General features: G+C 31.6%; 1 protein-coding gene across 1 annotated transcript in view; it reads right to left on the bottom strand.

Annotated features, from left to right (window-relative positions):
- Nucleotides 1-23,945, bottom strand: part of LOC113514475 (protein Skeletor, isoforms B/C) — a 52,715-nt gene that overhangs the window by 15,610 nt on the left and 13,160 nt on the right. The window contains exons 3-6 of the mRNA XM_052893070.1: nucleotides 8,392-8,623; nucleotides 6,076-6,187; nucleotides 3,734-3,952; nucleotides 2,422-2,622 (exon numbers count right to left, since the gene is read on the bottom strand). Of these exons, the coding sequence (XP_052749030.1) occupies nucleotides 2,422-2,622; nucleotides 3,734-3,952; nucleotides 6,076-6,187; nucleotides 8,392-8,623 (764 nt within the window). The remainder of the gene's footprint in view (nucleotides 1-2,421; nucleotides 2,623-3,733; nucleotides 3,953-6,075; nucleotides 6,188-8,391; nucleotides 8,624-23,945) is intronic.

Below are 23,945 nucleotides of genomic sequence, written 5' to 3'. Positions count from 1 at the left end.
ACTAATTTTACTTAATACATAGAGTTAATTAATGGGTTTTTCCTGAAATCGACAAAATACCTGACTACCTTACCAGAGATTATAGTTTTCAGAATAAATTAACGATATCAAAAAATACATCGTTCAATATAAAAATAACAATACCTTGATGACATACAAATTGTAGTACGTACTTAATATCTATCTTAATTTCAACTGTGACTTTGTTTGGACTGTATAAGAAAACAAAAATATGCAACCGGAATAAAAGGAAACCATATTAGTTTTCTAATAGGTATAGTTTCTACGTTATGAATAGAATAAAATTAAAGGTAGAATTGCAAACATATAAATGTTTACTCCAAACTTATTTTTAAATCCTCAAAAATGTATCTTTTTTTCATGACAATGAGAATAACCTATTTTTCTAATAAAGTCGCAGACTTGAGATTCTGAATCCAAAGCCTGATTGCATCCATACCCGTTTAGTCGTTATATGTGAATTTGTGATTAAATAACAAATATAATTACTTATAATTTTGCGATTGCATTATACAACAATTAAAAGAAATTCTGTTACTGACAACAGGTAATATTACCACAATAGCATAATCATGTTCCCTTACTGTTTACATTTTAGTTCAACCAATGTTATTAATACCATTATTTATTTAAATAAATCAGTGCAAAATGAAAGTATTAATAGTAATGCTGAAATAAATAATTTATTATACTCACAGGGTTATACCACCAAGCAGGCTGTAAATATTAAGAAAACCGGAATCCCAAGGAAAGCGTAGAAGAAAATAACATAAAAGCACATGATTAGTTATTAAAAATTTATTAGTAATAATTTCATAAAAACAAATTAACAAAACAAGAAATAATATTAAAATCAGTCTCAATAAACACTGAAGTTATAAAATGCTGGAAGTAAGGATTTTTATATAGGTAGATTTTAGTTTTACTAATTAGTATCTATTGTTAGATACATTAAAACTAAACTAATAGACAATGAACGAAATAGGTGTCATTCAAACTTTTACATACATTCATTTAAACATTTGAACAAAAGTTGTATGTACTGATATAATCCTTAAACTCCATCATTTTTCTCTCAGGTAAAATGTACCTACATATTCTAGAGAGACGGTAAAACAAAAATCTACTTCTATTTATATTATATTTAGAAAATGCTTGTATTTATTTTTAACCATGATATAAATACAGCTTAATAAAATGTATATGTATAAAAATAAAGTATTTTAAAGCTCAGTTTGACCACTCAGTATGAGTTTGATCAGGTGAGATTATGGTCAAACGCGCTGTTTATAGTTTAAGTTTTTATAGGTACTTAAATATTTTAAGACAATTAAAACCCAATAATCCAGTCAAAAGGAAACCATGAAGGTGTATCGTGTGGTGGTTTAACAGATAGTTTTTCAAATTTATTAGAACTAGGATGCTTTGATGGCTTTTTCCGTTTACCCTGTAAAATTTAAATTAGTACATAAAAACATATTTAAAAAAAATATATTGAAGGATCCCATGAAAGCTAAAAAAAGTACAAAAAATAAGTAGTTATTATTAATGTTTTAATGGGTACTATTAATGAGTTTAATGTAAAAATAGGTAGAATTACTTATACAATCATGCCAAACCAAAAATAGCTTGTGTTAAATTTTACATCAATTCAGCCACAAAAACCCGCAAGTCATAAGACTGTTGTTAGTCATAACTGTTTCCCAATAATACTATAAAAAGTGGACAAGACATGTATAAAAAGTCATTTTTGAAAATATAGGCATATACATGTCGTATCGGGAGGTCAACGATAAGATCTGGAATAGAGTTGGTTGGAAGAGAATCAAGAATTAGTTGCCCCAACAAGAGGAAACTCTTAAATGAAACAAAAATCATATACATAAGTCGTTTTAACTAAAATTCTAAATATACTAGTTTTAACTATAAATCGTTTTGACTAAAAATTCTAAAAAATGTGTCATACTTACGATTTTCAAGATTTATTATGCCAAATCTTGAAAATTGTCATGATCATTGTGTACTCGTAATAAGAGTTTCATTTTTGCTATAAAATATGCCTAGACGTTGGATAATTAATTGAGGTAATATTATAATTATTTGGACAGAATAAGGTAATTTACGGAGCGTGAAAAAAGTTCAAGGAGAAGAGGGGTTGGCCTTCAAATGTGCAATCTCTCCTGCTGTCCGAAGCTTTTGATCCAGAATCGTGAAAATAGAACTAAAGGTTGTTAATGAAATCTATGATACATGAAAATTAGGTGGATAACCATCGAGGATTTTGTCATAAAAGGTTCAATATTTATTTGGATGTTTCCCATGTATAAAGCAATTTTTACACCTTCCTACAAGGTGTGCTGTTAGCTTGTTTGTCATATCATTTAGTAAGATAATACTCACGGTTATTTTGGTCTGTCCTAAAGCAGGTGGTACATCCAGGTCTTTAGGTATATATACGTGTCCGAAGTTGTGTCTGTATTCCACACACCAGACCGCTAGCCAATCGATGTCATAAGCTGTCAACTTGCCGGGTAGTTGGATCTCTATGTCCTCACCTTGGTAGCCTCGCAGCGGGTGTAGGGAACCCATTTCGTTGGGTACCTGTAATTAAAAATGAAGAAAATTTAGCAAAGGAGAACCACAAAGATTGCTTGAAATAGTCTATTAGGCTAATTTGGGATTGAGAGCAGCAGTTAGTCTGACACGACGTGCAAGAATAGTAAATAGATACATTTCTAAAACAAAAAGTTATTTTATCTTCATAGATTATAAGTCAATCCTATTCTTGTATAATATCTACAAATTTAAAAATAAAATACGCTATTAATAAATAAATTCACTTGAATATACACTGTTTTTTTCTTTATGCAACATTTTTAACAAAAGTCGTCAGCTTGGGTATCTCAGTCCCAATCGTGTTTCTATCGTGAAGCAATTGTGTTTGAGCTGCTATGTTTCGGTTTAAAGGTATAACACCTTAGTTCTCAGGTATGGCAACACATGTTTACCATTCTAAATTGCAGAAATAAATGATTGTCCCCTCCTCTTTATGTCGAAACTAGTGAGCCGAAACATAAATTCTCAAACATTTTCATTACTTTAACAAAACAATGCCTTTCGGAAAGATCTTACCACCAAAATTAATGTTCTAGTTAACAATGATGAGAAATGGTCACCTCTCGCCATTGTGTTTTTTTAGTGATTGCTAACATTTGTACTTTAAAAGAAGTGCATGTTTTGATTATACTTTTAAAACCTCATTAATAAATGTGCAATACGTTTTTCGGAAAATTTACTTATTCAATTTAAAAATCCGTTTTCAGAAAGAAAAAAATAAATGTAGTAAATTATATCTATAATTGAAATTTAACTACTTTTAACTACTTAAAATCTTCATTTGTATAGGCAAATGAAGATTTATGTCGATGATATCACCTCGAAAAAAAAAAACACATATATCATATTTTGTTTCTTTTAAAACAGACTTCAATCTTGACAAAATTAGAATGGAACAAATATAATAATTCATTTGAGGGAGGACCATAGGAGTATACTGTTTCGATTTAAAACAAGGTTCATCAATATTGGTATTCGGTACACAATCCACAATGACTTCCTGTATTTTACACGATTGTCGTTCATAGACAAAATATACTTATTAGTCGAATTGAGAACCTCTTCTGAAGTCGATCAAAATAGAATAAAAACTCACTTTTGTTCCATAAGGGCTAGGTTCAGAACCGTTGCCAACCCAGAAGTAGGCATCTGGTCCCGCTCCATCGTAATGAAGATTTGGTATGTAAAACGTCTTCGCGTCAAGAACGCTAATGTTTCCAGAACGCAGGCCGTGCGCGAGTCTTTTGAATTCTGGCAAAACACGAGGTCTGGGCGGATCTAATCCAACCGGTATGAAGACATCACCGAAATTGACCTGGAATAGAAAAAACGCAAATTCAAATCAATAACTAAGTCCAATTCGTGATTTTCTCTCGAAGTAATTGTACTTGCATGGCTGTGTTTTGATTTGGAGGATAGAAAGCAATTAAATTATATGGAGATGGAGATATAACATCTTGAGATTGGTAATGCATCATTATCATCATCATAACAACCGTTAAAAATAGCTGAACATAGAGCTCCCCTTGAAAGGTTTTGCCAGTAGTAATAGCATTACAATGTATTTGTGTTATTCATGTCTATATTATAGACAATAGTTATCGTTTCTCATTAGGTGTAGTCAGCTTGTTTGACATTAAAATACGTAAAAGAATTAGCGTTAATGGACAGTGGTGACAGCTTACAATTTGGCGATTTGTATGATTGATTAATGTTTAAAAATCTAATTCAGTTTCAAGTCACCGACTAAAAATTATAGAAAAATATTCGTCTATAGAAAAAAAGGAAAAATAGAAAATTGAGTTGATATGCACATGCTTTGTATAAAATATGTAAAATTGTTAATATGGAAACAATTTTATAGTTATATCATGCACGTAACGCATGAAGTATGGCATACTGTTTTGGGAAAACTATGGATAAAGATATTGTTTTTAAATATCAGGAATGTTACATAAGGGTAATTTGTAATTTGCTAAGGCGAGAAACATGCATGCCACATTCTAAACAATTAAAACTATTACCATTTCCTAGCATTTAAATTTAAACATATATACATAACCATTTAAATTTTTCACACACTTTTAAATATACAAATATTTAAGAGTGTGTGAAAAATTAAAATTTCATAGTAGAGTTCATCATATTGGCCATTGATATGTAGTGCCAAGTAAAAGAATACTTATGAAAGATAGTATATTTTGTAAAGCTCAAATAATTAATGATAAATTACCTATATGGAACTTAACTGAAACGAGTATTTTTATAATTGTTATTATTTACACATATACATAAATAAACATTATAAGTCATAATCAATTTGAAAATATTAGCCTATTTTAATTTGTTTTGTTTTGCTATATAATATTGTTTTCTATTTATTGTTGAATAATGTACGTAGCTAATTTATAATGATTTTATTTAAGATATTGTATGCTTATATAGCAAGACATGGAGATACTATTTAATTGATGTAAGACCTTAACTCGGCCTATAACCCACAATAAAGACATTTGTATTTGTATAAAGTAAACGCCGGCTGGGTGTCCAAAAATCTGGTACCTAAATGTCACATTTTGGCGGGAAAGTTCGAGCATGCGCGTAGAACGCAATCGATATATTTGAATTGTCAGGCTTATTTGGAGTTTGGGTATGAAACATTAAGTTTAGGTATTAGGTACACATCTCACCTTCTAATACTTTCGTACTATATAGCAAGTGAGCAAATTAAGTATATAACTGAATTAAAGTTAGATTAAAAAAAATGAAAAACAATTTTAATATAATGTATGATGAATACGGAAACATTTATTATTTAAAAGTAAAACACCCAGAATATTGTCAGAATATGTTCAATGTAAATCTGATACTTTATCTATTAAATATATTTCTACCTGTAAATTATGTGATAGATTTATTTATACTAAAAAATTCACTTGAAGTTCATAGGTGTATGTATGGAAAGGGGAATAGATGTATTTTTGCGTACCCCAAAATGAAACTAGCTGGTTTGTTACAATATGTATGAATACTATTATTATTATTATTAGTATGAACGCAGGATTAAATTCCACAAAATTTACTCTCTGGTATCATAGTAATGTCTATGACAAACTGTAATCATAACAATGAAATGCAACGATAATTTATGACTAGGCATATATGACTAATATGAGAACATCAATATTTTATAATTTTCAATGTAAATCGAATTTATCGCATGACAGATCTGTATATCAATGGTTAATTATTTATAAAAATAATTAAGTATATTAAAACAAATAAATTGACATAATGCATGTATATTAATTACCTATCCATTAAATTTTGCTATACCTAAACAAGGTTCATGTGCTACTCTTCATAAAAACATTGTAACAACCCTATGTTATATGTATGAATGCAGTAAATAAATACATAATGATTATGGGAACTCACAGTAAACCTTCTGCACCAGACACTGATCCACTTGATATCCCTGAGCCGTTTGCCGGCCGGCAACCGCAGTAAAATGTCTGAGTTGGTGTGCGCTTTCAAAATTGGTGGATCCCTGGAATAAAACAGTTTTATCTTAGTACTAACTTTAATTTGCAAGTATTTTATGTCAAAAGCATCATAGGTAGGTATTATCTAGTATTTAGTCTGATTTATATAGAATGTATTATATTGTAAAATCTTTAATGTACATAATTTATATTGAATACATTAAAAGATTTAATTTACGATTGAATGTTATTCAAGTCCATTTACTTGTTTAAGTGTAATTTAGTAACAAACATTCAAATATCTTTAATAAAACTAACAACAGTAAGTATCGTAATTTCCTGCAACCTTTCTGATCAAATTTTATCCCTTTGTGTGAGTGATTATTGAAGCAACTTATTAGTTGCTTTAATAATCACTTTTAAAGTATTATGCAAGTTACGTAAAACTCAATGTGCTGGAGTTACTGTCACAATAATTGTGGTTAATCTTATATATAAAATTCTCGTGTTACGGTGTTTGTTACCAAACTCCTCCAAAACGGCTTTACCGATATTTATGAAATTTTGTGTGTATATTGGGTAGGTCTGAGAATCGGCCAACATCTATTTTTCATACCCGTCAATGGTAAGGGTGACCCATCCCAAAATATTTTTTTTTATTTTTTTGACAATTGTTTTTTATTTTTAGTTTATTATAATTTAGCATTGAAAAATACATACAATATCAAACTTTCATCGTTTTACGATCAATCCCTGTATTTTAATTGCGATTTTTATATTTCGCAATAAGTGGTAAAACAACGTTTACGGGGTCAGCTAGTAATTATATATATATCAAAACGAAATATACATAAATAAATGTAAACTGTACTTACAAATCAATAATTGCATGTCTAAAGTTAACTTAGGTATTCGTTGTCACGCTAAATGTCGCACGTGCCTAATGGTGTCTATTTGTGGAACACAATCCATTTAACAGATCTATATTAGTACTCATTAAAAGGATATGTAGTATTAAACGGTAATATATATTTGGATTTTACTTATCAAGCTTAACGCCAACTCACACATTATTTTTGACTAGCAAACCACCCCAGCGTACGTGTGAAACTTATAGATACCTATCTACACGAAGATTGTTTTTTTTTTAATATAATAATACTACAGCCATTACTCGCTTGCTATATATAGGTGAAAGAATTTTTAAAATCGGTTATGTATTATTTGAATTTGTAAACAGAAAATTAAATTTTTTTTCTTTATATTAGTTTAGATAAGTTGACAGCCCATTTAATAGAATGTGGTAAATGTCGTTTATACTCATATAGGTACAGCTTAGCAGTATGCACTTTACAAAATAACTAGCTTGCCCGCGGCTGCGTTCATGTATGATCTTCAATTTCTCGCAGGAATCGCTTTTCTGGCTCAGTTTTATAAATTATATTATAGCTTTTACTTGCGACGACGTCCGCATGGAGTTTGATTATATTGCAAATCTTTTTTATATCTTTCTCCCCCTCAAAATTATAAATAATGGCTAACAATTTCAGACTTCCATGAAAAGTTTCATTCTCTATTTCACTCCCTCGAGGGAGAGTAGTTTTAGAACTGAAGTTTTATAAACGTTGGAAGGTATATCTTTTTTAAAATAAACAAATTTACTTACAAATTTTCATCTGAAATAAATCATCCCTTATCTCACTCCGCAAGGAGTAGAATTTAAAAAAAATGTTGAAAAACGTTCTCTTTTTTATATATATTCTAATAATTTCAGAAACTAGTTTTAGTTTTATTAATAGTTTATACCTACTTTATTTTATTTCTATTATGTAGAATTACGATCAGAAGATGCAATCGTTCTTATAAAATATAATACCTATTGCAAGAGTTCATTGCTCTTCTAATAGGTAATATTATGAGAAGAATAACTATTATTAGAATACTGTAAAGTAGGTGCTTACTAATAAAGTAAGTACCTATTTACTTTGCAGTATTACTAACAGCGTAAGGAGTCAAGAACTCTTTAGTCTTAGATATTAATCTATTATAATATGATTTTTTTATGACCCATAGTAAGTATTACTATTGCAAACAATCTGACGTGCCCAGTAACTTCACTGTTACATCCCACTCTTTAAACCGAAATAAATCCATGCGAATGTACAGTTGCGTCACGGCACATATGGCACAGAGGTTCCTAAACAGATGACCTTTGTATAAAGTCGCACTTTTAAGAAATCTACTTATTTGAAGTATCAAAATAACTTACCGAGAATTATAATCTTCCGGGTATGGCACTAAAGTACCTTCAGGTGAGGGCTGTGGCGTGTCTCCTACCCAGAAATAAGCGTCTGGGCCTGTGCCATCGTAAGCAAAACCGCGCACGAATACTGTGCTCTCGTCTACCGCATATACTGTGCCGCGGATGCCGTGAGCATACATAGTAAGCCGTCCTATTAAACGGCCATAATATGGCTCTGGCCGACGGCATGTTGTTAGTCCTGAAACAAAAATAAAAACATAATTATATTTAGTACTTGTATATAATTATGTTGCAATTGTAGTCAAATGATTTATCCTATCAAAACATTCATGATGAAATTGATGCCATATCTACCTACTCTTTTACCACGAATATAATTATATAGAAATTAATTTTGTTTAGGGCCAAAATTAGCATTTTACTTAATACTGTAAAGAATCATAAATGAATAAAATAATAAATGTATGACTGCTCTAAGAAATAAAAGAAAAAAATAGAAACATTTTACAATAACCCGATATATCTACGTACAAGTTTTTGTATAATAATGCAATATCTATATATATAAAATATCCTAAATTTTTTACAACAACAGAATTGTACAACTTTTATCTATTAAGACAATTACATTTTTTAGTTCTGACAATCTAAATCACAGGTGCTAGATAACGTTCATTCATTCATAGCCTGTGGTGTCCCATTGCTGAGCATTGGTCTCCCTAATTGTTTCTATCTCTTCAAATAAAGTTATTATTAAATAATATTTTCCCATTGGACTAATCCGCAAATCAGAAAACAATATCAAACAATAAAGGTAGCTTCCGATTGAGCCCATAAAACGAGATCTCATTATTACTAACCCTTACTGGAGGGGAGATTGGCACGGAGTCGCCTGGCAACGTAACTTGTTATGAAACGATATAATATTATATCGTATAATATAACATACCAGGCATTTATTACGTCAATATAATCTATGCTATAATAAAATAGTGAGGGTCGCAAAGTCAATGAGCTTTTCACGAGAATTATTTGGAGAAGCTAGAAACGCAAAGAAGCCATTTTTTAAATTAATATCTGGATGTTTGTAATTACGGAAAAATATCGAAGAAGAATTAAATTTTATAATAAATTAACTTTATTAATGTTCTTATGTGGAAAGATCCATGGTCAGTAGAACGTAAAATTGGATAAATAACGACTTGCAGTTATATGAGTACCTAAGTTTGACATGCAGGACTTCGTTCCGCAAGAACAATTATTTGCTATAGAGTAAATATATATATTTTTAATTAAATATATAATAAGAAATCGTACCGACTGAAAATATACAAAAATTGATTCATAACTAGTAATGATAGGGGGGAAAGGGATCGTTAGTAATGTAGACTGAGAATCCCATTGCTAGCAATATATCCAACCAGGTCGACCTCCTCGCGGTTTCCCTGGAAACTATCATGGTTAATTCCTGATGAATTCATCATGATGGGCTAACTGGCCTGTTTTCATTCTCACCTATCACCCTTCACTGGTGCTCCGCAAGCATATACCGTCACAGTTACCATACCATTTTCACCCATAAAAAAAAACTAGTAATGATATTGCATACAAATATATATATCTAGAAATTCAGAATTTTCTTCTCTTTTTTCATAAACACTACTGAAATTATCGATCAAAAACTATCATTAATTAAATATATAACTTTAGGCGTTACTCTTGTCCAAAACATCGCAAGCAAGCTACCAACGATGGCACATAATGCGATGTGACAATAATTTCCGACTTTATAGGGGGAACAATTCCATTCAACCATCACCGAATGACACAAACGGCATTATATACCAATCCATATTGAACGTTAATCTCCAAAAGACAGGAACTAAATTTCCCTGACTTTATAGAACTCTGAATTTTATTTTTTAGGAAGCAATAAGCTTGAAAGCTACATCGATCACGATAAAAAGGAAAATCGAGGAAAATAGTTTAAAATACACCCTCGTTTTCTTTTTACTATGTTTAAAAATGAAGGATTTTATTACTTCTATAGGTAAGTGTGTAATCAATAACTGCATAACTACTTGTTTAATATAAATTTAACCTTTATTATCTAACAGTTGTCGTAAAAGTAAAGAAATAATAATAATAATTTCTTTAATAAATTAATAAATAAGAAGATTTATAATATTGTTGAGAATTAAGAAAAAAATATTGATATTGAACTATATATAGTTCAATAGTAATAAAATTAGCGTGGAGCCAATATGACAGTAAATATGTATTATCGATTAAAAAAAGAATTTTTCAATTTTACAAAATTAGTACAGCGGAACATATAAAAATATAGTCGAACCAAGACCGTTCTCCTTTTTTAAGTCTATTAAAATGAACTCAATGGACGTTTTTATAATTTATTGTAACGTGCCACCATTTTATCGACACAAAAGGAAAATGCATGTCAATGACATAGACATATGATGTTATCGTCGATCACAGAGTGTTATTGTATATACTTTGTCGATGGCACGTAAAATTTTGATGACACATCATGTTACGATGATTTAAAAAATGTGCATTATTCTGATTTTGAAGTTTTCTATATTTCGTGGCAAATCCTCGGTAGCTCTTATTTCAATTGCATTTAAAGAACCTCTTCAACGGTACGTCTTTAGATGTGATTTAATACTTTTTTACGATGTGGTAATTAATTCAGTACTATTAAAATTATATTATTAACAGAATTAAAAAGAATTTAACAATATACATTTGAAAAATATCACAATGTAATAAATGTGACTTGGTACAAATGCTCTGTATTGTATTTCTCCCTCGATTAAAGATTATTGTAAACTTCATACCTTTAATTTGTACAGACTTGAACATTATTAGGGTGTTGATAAACCATCCTTTAAAATATCATAAACTAAACGCCAATCTAATTCATGCATTTCCTTGAAGACTTGATAACGACCGGGGCGGAGTACCTCGAAGCGCGGCGCGACGCAGCGGCGCGCACCCTGCCGCCTGCCGCGTATTTATCTAATATCCTAAACGGAACCCGGCCCCATTAAGGGATATTTTGATTGACATGCTCGCCCCTGAGATTTTGCGATGCTCGGGGTTCATAGGGTTGACGACCTTGCGTTGCTAATTTTATAATGAATCAATATTCATGACGTGATGATTACGTAGAAACCAAAAAAAAAAATTGAAAAATACTATTCTGAATTTATAATAATAATATTGACATTGACACTGGAATTTAACTTTTGTTAAAACATGGTTCATTTAAATAGATTAATTTAAGATTTTATAATACATTTTCGACAAATATCAAAAAAGAAGCAAACTCGATAAATTAGAATAAAAAAATATCAAAATCAGCTCACAATTGGTAAATATATAAAAAAAAAATAGAAGAAAATTGAGAACTTTCTTCTTTAAAACATCAGAAGAAACAATAATTATTTTGTAAAAATACCGACTTCATTTTCTAAAAAAATTATATGAGACTATTCAGAAATTCTTTAGACGAAGATTTTATGTTCTCTTAACTTCCTGTTGAATTAAAAACTTTTTTTTAACACTAAAAGTGTAATAAGTGTTTAACCTAAAAAAAATAGTGCTTAGTAACAAGTATATATATTAAATATTATAACTGATTCCATACATTTAGTAAAAGGTAGACATTTCTTTGATAGAAGGTATGACAGAAGGAAGGAGGGGAAGAAGGAGACCAATGCATAGTTACGTTAGGTAGATGAAGGAAAAAATCGGTGTTGTGTTGTATCAAGAGATGACGAGACTCGCTGAAAATCGTCTTGAGTGGCATAGCTCCACTGGTAAGAGCGCAGCCCTTAAATAGAAAATGAAAAAAAACATACATTTACAATGCTATAAAGACATCCAATAATCCTCAAATGCATTTCAATTTCAAGTACACCTATCAATTTAACTAAAACGATGCCGTTAGTAGTTCGATACCTAGTCTCGAATTACTCACGAAAACCGCTAAAATCACAATAAATCCGACGATTTGAATCACCAACCCTAACTCCCCTACAGTTTACAGCGCGACAGGGGCGCCCCCAGCTCGTCTAATGCGTATCTACGCTTAATACAGTTTTGTCTCGGCATTTTGATACTCATTTGTTCTAACAAGGTACGAGGTACATGTATGAGGTAGTTAGAGAGTTTTCTTATAACAAAGTGATAAATATTTTTTATGCAACTTACAATGGAAAACGAGTTGTCAAGCCACCTGATGAAAAGTGGTAAATATCGCTTATAGACACAAATAGCACCATGGACATCACAGAGTATTCTTATGGCCATAATAACCTTCATGCCTTGCCATTTCTGAGGGCTTAGTTGTTACGCCTTTGTACTGTGGAATTTTCACTATCATATCCAACCCTTCAAACCGAAACACAGAAATGCTAACTCATTTATTTCACGGCAGAATTACGAATGGGAAAAGTTTCCCTCTGATAAGTGGTAAATGAAAAAGAAAGAATATTACATAATGCTGATGTCAATGAATATATGGTGATGAATTGATTATCAAAAATTTCAGTAGATTGTACATTCACTTCTTCTACATTTTTAAGTAATTATAGATAATTCCTACGTTTAGATAGTACAGAGTCAATGTAGTCAATACCCAGGAATCTATCTTAATTCCATTCTATTCCAATTTTGAAAATTTCATCATTTCAAGTTAAGGCGTTAAATTAAATAATGTAGATCTCTCCCAGAATATAGAAGTTATGGTATTTGCTGTTGTCTGTTTTCTGCTGTACTCTCTCTCTAAAATCGCTCCAGTTAATATTAAGTAAAATATTAAAATTAATATGAATATACAGACACACTTTAGTATTTTAGATTCTAAATTTATCATAACGCGGGGCTAAGTGAGTGTTCCTTGTATAATTTTGTTTAAACTATCTTATGATGAACCTATTTAAATGCAATTTTATAATTCGGACGCGGACAAAATCGTAAAACACATCTAGTTTCTAATATCGATAAAGATGCCGACCTCTAATGAAAATAAATAAATAAAAACATTGGAAATGTTATAAAATAATAAAAATGTTCTGTCTCTCTAGATATCGGAAAAGTCCTAATTTTACATTTAAATAAGATTCTATCTAACGATTTACATCCCACATAAAAGTGGACTATAAAGTAGCCCCTCTAAACTGAATTCCGTAGTTCCAGAGCATTGCGAATAACTTCAACCGTCGTTATATGTGCCATATATTCGAAATCTCACTTAAATAGAAAAAAAGTTTTAGTATTACGAGTATTGTATAATATACATATATGCGTAGTACCTACTATTGTACAATATACGAGTACATATACGCGTATTATACAATACCAATATTATGCTTGTCTCCCATTGGCGTAGACAGAAATAATGGAATTTCAAATGCTCTGATTAAAACAGACCTCTTTCGCTTGTTACATTTCATCATTCTATTCATACCATCTCTTAGATTACTATTACTACTAATTTATTAGAAGGAAACTCTGTAAAAGAGTCTCCTGGTTGGATATCTCTAACGTATTTCTGCCGTAAAGCAGCAGTTCTTGCATAGTTGTGTTTCAGTTAGAAGGATAAGAATATGGTGAGAAATTACGAGGTATGGAGGCATAACATCTTAGTATTTAGGAATTACTATACATGAAGGTATAGAACATATTTCCTTGTAGTCTCGGCATAGAATAGGCCATCCCTTTCTTTCCCGTGGGTGTCATAAGAGACGACTGAGGGAGGGCGAGGAATGGACAGCAGCGTCCCTCTTAAAACATCTTTTTTTTTTTTTTTTTTTTTTTTTTTTATAGAACTTAGAATGGCAAACAAGCTGACGGCCCACCTGATGGAAAGTGGTAACCGTCGCCTATAGACATGAGCAGTACCATGGACATAACAGAGTATACTGTTTCGCCCATGATACCCCCCATGCGTTGCCATTCCTGAGGACTCAGGTGTTATTCCTCTGTACCCAGTAAATTCACGCCATATCCCACCCTTCAAACCGAAACACAGCCATGCAAACACAACTGCTTCACGGTTGAAACACGAATGGGACAGAGGTGCAATCGACTTTTGTACAAAGTCTCCCTCTGGTAAAATCACATCTCTAAAAGCCTAACTGTGATTGCTAACCCGCCTGCCAAGCGTGACAACTACTGGCAAAACTGCCCGTATGGGGAAGGCTTATGTTCAGCAATAGTAAGTTAAAGGCTGAAATACATGAAAGATGACATGGGTGTCATATTATACATTGGGATATCCACGGTACTTGTGGAGTACAGGCCACATATATTATTTATCTCTCTCTTGTTTCCTTTTAACCTCCCTTCACGGCTCTAATCTTCTAAGTTCCTTTCGTTAATATAGGTACATATCTTTCCAATTTTAAAATTTTATATTAGATTTATTAAACTATTTCCGCAAAAGTGACTTCAGTATTGACTTAATTTTTTTTAATGTTTAATTTTTTTTAATGCGAAAATATGTATCTAGAAGTAGATTTTTTCACAATACCCTTTACGTGGAGAAAAACGGCAGCTTTAGTCCAGTCATCACTAAATATTAAGCAGTAAGTCCGGAAAGAATCAAATTCAGTTCATAATTAACGACGACAGCAAAACATAGTTTTTGGGAATTACAAATTATGAGAGGTATCAAGGGCTTCATAGTATACTTTGTATAATATTTATGGTGTTATTCATGTCTATAGGTGAAGCGATGGTTACCACTTTCCATCAAGTGCCCATCAACTTGTTTGCAATATCAAGTTACGTAAAAAAACGCGTTAGATTCTGCCGTCTTCCTCTAGTAAATATATTGTTCTTACCAAATATCACAATTTACACAATAGTTATGGGTTCTATTCAAGTATTTCGCACAAAATTAGTATTCTGTTGCTGTACTGAGGGAGTTTTTGCAATTCGTGACAGCAATTTAGGGCGATACGTAATAGACGGAACCCCAGTTGACTCAACATTACTTTACTTACTGTTTTAAGCCGACTGAAAAACGATCATAACATGTTTTCTAACAATTTGTTAATTTACATCAAACATTTAAATCATTATGATTGATATGAGAGAGAGAGAGAGAGAGAGAGAGAGGAGAGAGAGAGAGAGACATGTCCAAACTAGAACACTCAGATCTGATTGAGAAAACTATGCTTCTAAAGTAGACCCAACTGAGAAGCGAACTCGAGACCGAATAGTTACGCAACGTAAGTGACTAATGAAATCGTAGTCTCATATTTAAATAACTTTATTGATATATGATTAATAATTTAAGCACAGATAATTTAACAAGAGGGAGACTTTGTACAAAAGTCGATTGCTTGGGTACCTCTGTCCCATTCGTGTTTCTACCGTGAAGCAGTTGTGTTTGCATGGCTGTGTTTTGGTTTGAACGGTGGGATATGGCGTGAATTTACATGGTACAGAGTAAGAACATCTGAGTCCTCAGGAATGGCAACGCATGGGAGGTATCATGGGCGAAACAGTATACTCTATTATGTCGATGGTACCGCTCATGTCTATAGGCGACGGTTACCACTTTCCATCAGGTGGGCCGTCAGGTTGTTTGCCATTCTAAGTTGTATAAAAAAAAAATTAGTTTCATCGTTACTATCTCTATGTAATACGTAATTGTCCTAAGATTTAAATATGGCCAATTTCTCAAGAGGCACTTTTATAGAAGTGGAAAATAAAGATACATTAGCTCTACGGAATTTTAACTATAAAACTATTAGTATTTTTATCATGTCTCTTTACAGTTTTAAGAATAACATTACGTATTATTACACTAGAAAAATATGTTTCTTTCTTGTAGTTTTTTTATCACGATGGTGTAAACAAACACACGTAATGGTATGTGGTTAACGTAATTTAGTACGCAATTGTTCGCATCAATGATGCGTGATGAGTGTTGAAAAACTCTATTTTCTAAACAGTGATATTTGGAGTCCAATTTAAATAATTCAACATTGGTTTGGTATTCACACTTAATATGAACTTTTATTAACACTAGTAAGTTCATAAGAACATGTATAAGAAAGTATAGCCCATATTACTCGATAATTATATAGTTTTCTACAGGTGAAAGAGTTTTAATAAATCGGTTAAGTGATTTTTTTAAGTTTATTCATTACAAACTAAAATAGATAGATACGATACGATTGTATTTCTATCTTAATAAAATCTAGTGTTATTATTAATTATGATTAAATTCTCACTATCCTTAAATAAATGAATAAAACGCATCGTAGGCATATGAGTTTTAAAATACGTATTTAAATGTAGATAGCGTAAAATCAGGATTTTGCTTGGCAATGAAAAACGGCAGATCCAATCGTCACAAATATAGAATTAACTCGAGCGTAAACCATACGAACGACAAGGATTTATTAAAGAATTCGCGACGTATCTAATCCTTATTTTCAAAGTCACTTAAAAATGATAAAAAGTCGAGAGATTCAAACCTGCTTTTCACCAGATACCGTTATACCTTGCTCTAATATAATACATAAATTGTACGATGACTGTTTACAACAGGTTATGCCGGTAGCCGCGTTCACCAACCATAGTTAACATTGTCCTGTGTTACCTCATCTGCTACCTCATTATTTGTTAGACGCGTTATTTTTTTTTTTTTTTTACTGTGTTATTGTAAATAAACTTACAGCCAATTGACATCATAGAATATCTATCTCAAGTTACTATAGATTGGTATTTGAAACAGACAACACGTCTTGCTATTTCGTGGCAGAACTAGTTAAATTCTGTTAACATCGTTTTGTTTATTATTGAACGGTGAGACGATTGATAGAACACAAGGACAAATATGTCTTCAGAAATGGAGACGATATAGGGATTGACATTATAGAGTATACAGTAATGTCAATGGTGATAATTTTCTGTATATATAATAAAATTGTAATATTTAATAATAATTTATATTAGAAGTCGTAATAAAAGCAATAGAAACCAAGACAATTCTTTTTAGAATTATTGCCTGTTTGTTTGTATGTTTGTTTCGCTATCACGCAATAACTACTGCACTAAATTCGACGAGATTTTTAGAGTTGTGTTCCTGATGGTCGTAACTAAAATTTAATATAGGTTTTAGCTTAATACGCAGTCTAGAAGAATCTATTTCATTCGTTTTTCTACTTCCAAAGTCCACGTGTATGTAGTTGCAGCGGAACACTAGCAAACATATTAATGCCGTCGTATAGAAGACAAAAATACAAATATATATTTTTAACAGTTTATTGACACTATAGTTTATCAATCAAGAAATCATTTTAGAAATTCTGGTACGGGACAAACTAAAACCATAAGTGATTCCACTCGTCTCCCCCCTTTTATCAATCAAATCGACGCTTCTTAACAATATCCAGGGGATTTCTAAATCGTATGCACCCCAAAGCTCATCTATCTTGTGTAAAGGACATTCCAAACGCCATCCAACGTCTGGCCACCCTGCCCATTAACATAATATAGTGAAGGACTGAATTGTATCTTGAGATTTTTTAATGAATAAATTGTTCCTTTGTTTCTGAATAATGAATTTGAGGAATGAAAAATATTATTCTGTGTAAATTAGTGATGTAAGAGTATATTATTCTTTACGGTTACCTAAATTATTTTTTATGGTTACCGTAAAAATTACAGTGTAATTTAATGATCTAAATATGTAATTAGATCATAATTTTAATAAGTTTCTATTTTACAATGAATTTAATTTTTTTCATAAAGGTTAAATAACGAATTCCACATACCGTATTATTAGTAGCTATCTTAACATGCTTACATTTAAAAAAATGTTTTAGGAATTTAATTCATAATCTTTTCGAAATTTTATGAATGACGTGAATATTCTATGTAAGGTACAATACAATACAAATACAGTCACAAACTGGACGAAATAAAAACTCTATGTTAAAATCATAAAAACTATTTTGTTACGAAAAAACAACCCGACTTTGATCGTGTTTGAACACGTCAATGAACGAGATATTTTGTAGATTTAAAAATATTTGAATTTAGTAGGCGGAATTACATTTTGCTTTGAAGTGCAATATTTTGTTCCGTAAAGAGAAATGGCGGCTTCAGTCGTAATATAGCCACAAAAAATTAAAATTACAAATTGTGGGGAATTTTAGTTTTGATATCGCTTAAAAACCTGTTAAAATATTATAACTTTAGTTGTAATCATCTACTTAGGTTTCCCTCACGTTTTAAATTCGGGGACACCGACTAGTTTCGCACTCGATAGAAGCTCTTACTCATGAGCGCGTTTTATGGCTGTGTCGCGTGCAGTACTATAGCTACGTTATATAGCGAACAATAATTTTAGTTATTTGTAAATTCTTTACATAATATAAATAGGGTTTATGAGGAATGAAATATCACTTTCCATTTGCGGATTCGCTTTTTGTAAGAATGCATTTCATTATAGACTTTGTGCCTATGACGAAACAGAAGCTTCGGTCAGAAATGAAATTAAAAGATATACAAATATTTAAAACAAAACACATAACAAAGCATAATTAAATCTGTAATATACATACTTGCTAATGAATATTCATCTAATTATTTCACTTTGAACGTATTATTTTTTTGTCTCAAATCACTCCATATACGTATAAAGTATACCATCGAAATCGATCGACAAGAGCGAGGGTTGGAAGTGCTGTATAAACACAATACACTAACTGGCGAGGGTGGCCTGCGGTTATATTGCGCCGATATACCAAAAGAGGGTAGCTAGGAGGATTTAGTTCGAGAGGAAAAATCTGTATTGTCAGTTATTCTATAGATAATAGGTATAGAGTTCGTTGTGTTTGATAGAACAACGAAAAACGAATGGCAAAGGTGTACGTGTAAAAAACGTAAAAAGTACATGTGCATAAGATTTATCTATTCAAAAAAATATAATATCTTAATATATCACAAATCTCTTAATCACTTCCTTGTTACATATCAGGCGGCTCAAACTGGACATTCCTACCACCAGATCTTCATTTGCCCGCTGTTTTGATGCATTTGCATTTCCATCAATGTACTATAAAATTAATAAAGTCTGTCTACTTATAGGTGTTAGTAGTCCATATAGTTCACATATTATGAAACACAAATTAAACAATTATCTTTTATCATTATGTTACAAGGCAACTGAAAACTGTGGCCTGAAAAATAATACCATACAGTACATATCTTTCATATAGTCTACACAACATACATTCACACATACTCACGAATATACCCACGTTCATTTACACATTTTCTGTTCTTTTAAGGACATATATTATTAATGTTTTATAATTGCTTAAATATTTATATGAATGATTTCACTAACGTTAAAGTTTTTCGGGATTGGTTGATTAGCAAGTGAACATTATGCCAATTTTATATTCCTTTTCTTTTATATTAATATCCGCCCAATGTGTACTTTTTATTATAACAGATTGTGAATATTCATATTTGTCGAGTTCCCCCGATACAGGTTTGCTTAGTATGGGGCCCATTGTATCTTGTATTTTTAACTTTCTGTTTGACCAAATAATAAATTTCTATTTTCTACAATGTCAATTTTTTTTTATTTTAATGTAAAAATTCCGTGTTATGATAATCATTAACTTTTTTATACTATTTAGAATGACAAATAAGCTGACGGCCCACCTGATGGAAAGTGGTAAATATCGCCTATAGACATGAGCGGTACCATGGACATAACAGGACATACTGTTTCGCCCATGATATACCCCATGCGTCGCCATTCCTGAAGACTCAGGTGTTATTCCTCTGTACCCTGTAAATTCATTGCCATATTCCACCCTTCAAACCGAAATACAGTTACGCAAACACAACTGCTTCACGGTAGAAACACGAATGGGATAGAGGTGCCCAAGCAAATGACTTTTGTACAAAGTCTCCCTCTGATGAAATCACCTTTAATGTTCAACTGATATTAATGAAAATTTGCTCCATCTTGAGAGTTGAGAGAGAAAAAGATTCGCTAGGTGGCGATAGCGGACGAATAATGTTTATCAAGCAAGTTAGTCTAAATCTTCTCCTTTCTAAGTTGGTTAAAAAAATAAAACTCATTGGTACAAATTGAACAAATCGAAACTGCAATAATATCGCGAGAATTTCTGAAGCGTTCCGTTCTAATCCCTATGCAATTTGCAGTAAATCACATGGAAAATGGATTTTCATACGAACTTGAATCACTAATATCTATAAAGTATTTTAAATTTCATTATGTTTGTTAACGATATTATTAATTTATATTAAAGAAAAAGGCGTATTCTTCGAGTGAAACTGAACATTGTCTCCAAAGAAATATAGGCCGGAAAACGACAAAAAACTTAATATAAAAATACTAGCGGCACGTACAGCTGTTAATTGTTTTATTCTATAGCATGAATAGATTCTTAGTTTTACATATAACTAATAATTCTTCGATTTTACTCTGTAGTATAAGTCTCGTTACATAATAATAATGTAGTAATGCACGTGACCCTAATCTTACAAATATAGATTGAAATAAATACAATTCGATTTTGATGATTAATTTTGTTATCAGTATGGTTTACTATCGTGTAGGTCGCTATTTTATTGTAAAATTCCTCCACTATTGCAATTTGTCTTATTAAAAAGAAATGGGTTGAAGACAAATGTGTAATTAAATTTTTCAATCCACAAGTGGAAAACTTTTGTGAATATTGACGACTATATCAGACGACATGAGGCAGTCACAAATATGTCGTATTGTAGCGTCGTGAATATGGTCGGAGACTGTAACAAATCTACGTCATCTAAGAAATCGTCTGACGTAGTAGGAAGACTTTTCTTACGTCGAGAATACCTGAAAATGGACATCATTATGACGACTAATTGTTACCTAAGTATCTATTAGTCTAGTATCTATTAAGTCCTGCAGCAAAATATCAGGACAGATAGGATGAGAGGAACTATTATTTGCAGTGCATCGCTAATACAGTCCAAAGACATTCAAATCTTACTGGAAGATCTCTGTCTGTACATGTTTTCTTTTGCTGACCTAGGTTCGTCGTACAGACATATTTAATAAGAAAAAAAAAAAAAAACAAAATCTGATATTCGAAGGAAACAATTTACTACGGGAAGAGGGAATATATTTGCGCTGATTCCGCTATGAAATAAGATTTTTGTGTTATAAAGAGTATTCTATTCATCCGGTCATAACTGGTAAATAAGATAGCCATCGATTTAAAGCCATTTCTTCATCTTTTGATTAACTGTTCTTCTTATCGTGGGAATGAGATTTATTAGATCAGCAAATCTTTTAAAATTTCGTAATTATGAAATTTAAGGATTATTTGTATTTATATTATATAAATACAAATGTTATGTGGTCAATAAAGAATATATAAATAAAAATAAATATTATTTTTACATGTGTAGAATGGTATAAATGTATAACGTATTATGTATACATGTTTTAATGTCATATAAATTGAACTCTATTTTTCGCGCTTAGCCTCTTATTTGGGCCATTGTGTATATGAGTCATGGCTAATACAGCCAACTCAGCTCCGCCCAGAAGCACAGAAGCTTCTTAGGATCTTCACAGGCCTCATGGAGCGACCTTACTGTTCCGACGCTTTCTAAACGTTGAGAGGCCACAGCTTTACAATCCAGGATTACGTGAACAACCGTTTCTTCGGTGTCAAAACGGCCTCGACGTAGAGAGCTGTCTGTGGCTCTTATTGTGTATAAATGTTTGTTTAATGGGCAATGGCCCGTTATTGTCCCTATCATTGTTTTTAAGTTTTTTCTGTCTAGATATAATAGACGTTTTATAGTCGTTTATTCAACGTTGGCACAGCCAATTTTGATTGTCTGTAATCAGTAGCCTGTATCTTTGGTTTTGTATGTCAATAGATCTTTGACGCATCCATGTTCGAAACTGCGAGAACGAAAGAGGAAGAAGTGTATATGAGCCTGCCACCTTTGTTCCAGAACCCCTTCTAGCTAGCCTGTCTGCGGCATCGTTACCATAAGAACCACTGTGCCCCCTTATCCACTGGAAGATAATCCGATTATTAGAAGATCTCTTATTTAGTGCCCGGTGGTATTTGATTTACCTTGTTGTTTCATAATGCTTTTAGTACCGCTGCGCTATCAAATAAGAATCTAATGCCAATGTAATTATTCCTAGCTTATATACAGATGCAGCAGCCTCGGTTGTTGGTTATCGGTTATATATTAAGCCGTGTTCGCCAAGCAGTATGTGTATGTTTATATTAAGGTCTAGGGAAAAGACTGCGGCTGAACCGTTCTCAGTTTTTGAGCTATCGGTGTATATGCTTAATTCATGTACTCCAGATTGGTCCTTTTCGTCTTTTTTTATTTGTATTCGATAGTTTTTATTGAATATATAATGATTATGAGTTCTACCACACAGAGCTGCAATCAGTGGTTCATACTTAACTGCCTGGTTCAGAATAGAAGTGTGGGGACTGTAGTGATTGATATGCATTACCCCATAGATTGAGATGCATTAGTTGGATAGCAACTAAGGCCGCTTCCTGCTATATCTGCAGATCTAAGGATGTTATGTTGAGGTTCACCTCTATTGCTGTTGTTGGAGTTGTTTTCATGCAGCCACTGATAAAAGAACAAGCCACTCTCTGGAAGCTTTTTAGTTTAGCGGCAGTAGTCGATAGCCGCTGTTAGAAGAACAAACTAGTCTCTGTAAGTTTTTTAATTTAACAGCAGTGGTCGATAGTTTTGTCCTCGGCCATAAAACCAGCGCACTATATACCAACATTGATCTTATCACAGCTCTGTACAACCATAGAGTTATTTTTGGTGAAAGACCCCATTTATTTCCTAGATATGTTTTATATATATTAGAAGTAATATATTTTTTTTATTATTTTTTTTATTTTATTTATTTATAATCAATAATTTGTATTTGAATGTCATAGTAAGTACAATAAAATGCATACAGTACATAAAATATAAATTAATCACAGATTTTCTCTATTATTATTGTAGTGTTGTATTATTTTGTCCTAAAATTATATTATTTTTAAAACTCTTCAATGATATTCGTATGATACAGGCATGCTATACAAGTATGGTGATATTGAATTATATATTCGACTAGTGTCTCATGAGAATTATTATTGCCTGACACGAGACAATGTCTCATAATAATGAATATAGTCTCATGCGCAACCGGCTTTACATAGCTCGTTGAAAACCGGAACTGAATAATTTAATATTTTCTTATGCAAAAAAGAACTATTCTTAGAATTGCGCATACTAAGAATAGCGTTTTTGTTTTAAGAAAGACTATATGGTACAACTATCCCTTATGATATATGTATGTATAAAGTTCAAAACTTAATTTATTAATTCATCATACTTTATAGTTATACCTACCTAAAAAAGTTTTGTGCATCTACTATGACTATTACATCTAATTTTGAAGTATTAGACTTGATTTCGTAAGTACAATGAAT

The sequence above is a fragment of the Galleria mellonella genome, unplaced genomic scaffold, assembly GCF_026898425.1.
Source record: "Galleria mellonella isolate WM207_F2 unplaced genomic scaffold, CSIRO_AGI_GalMel_v1 utg172, whole genome shotgun sequence".
In the NCBI taxonomy this organism is placed as follows: domain Eukaryota; kingdom Metazoa; phylum Arthropoda; class Insecta; order Lepidoptera; family Pyralidae; genus Galleria; species Galleria mellonella.
This window is presented reverse-complemented; position numbering and strand designations above follow the sequence as displayed.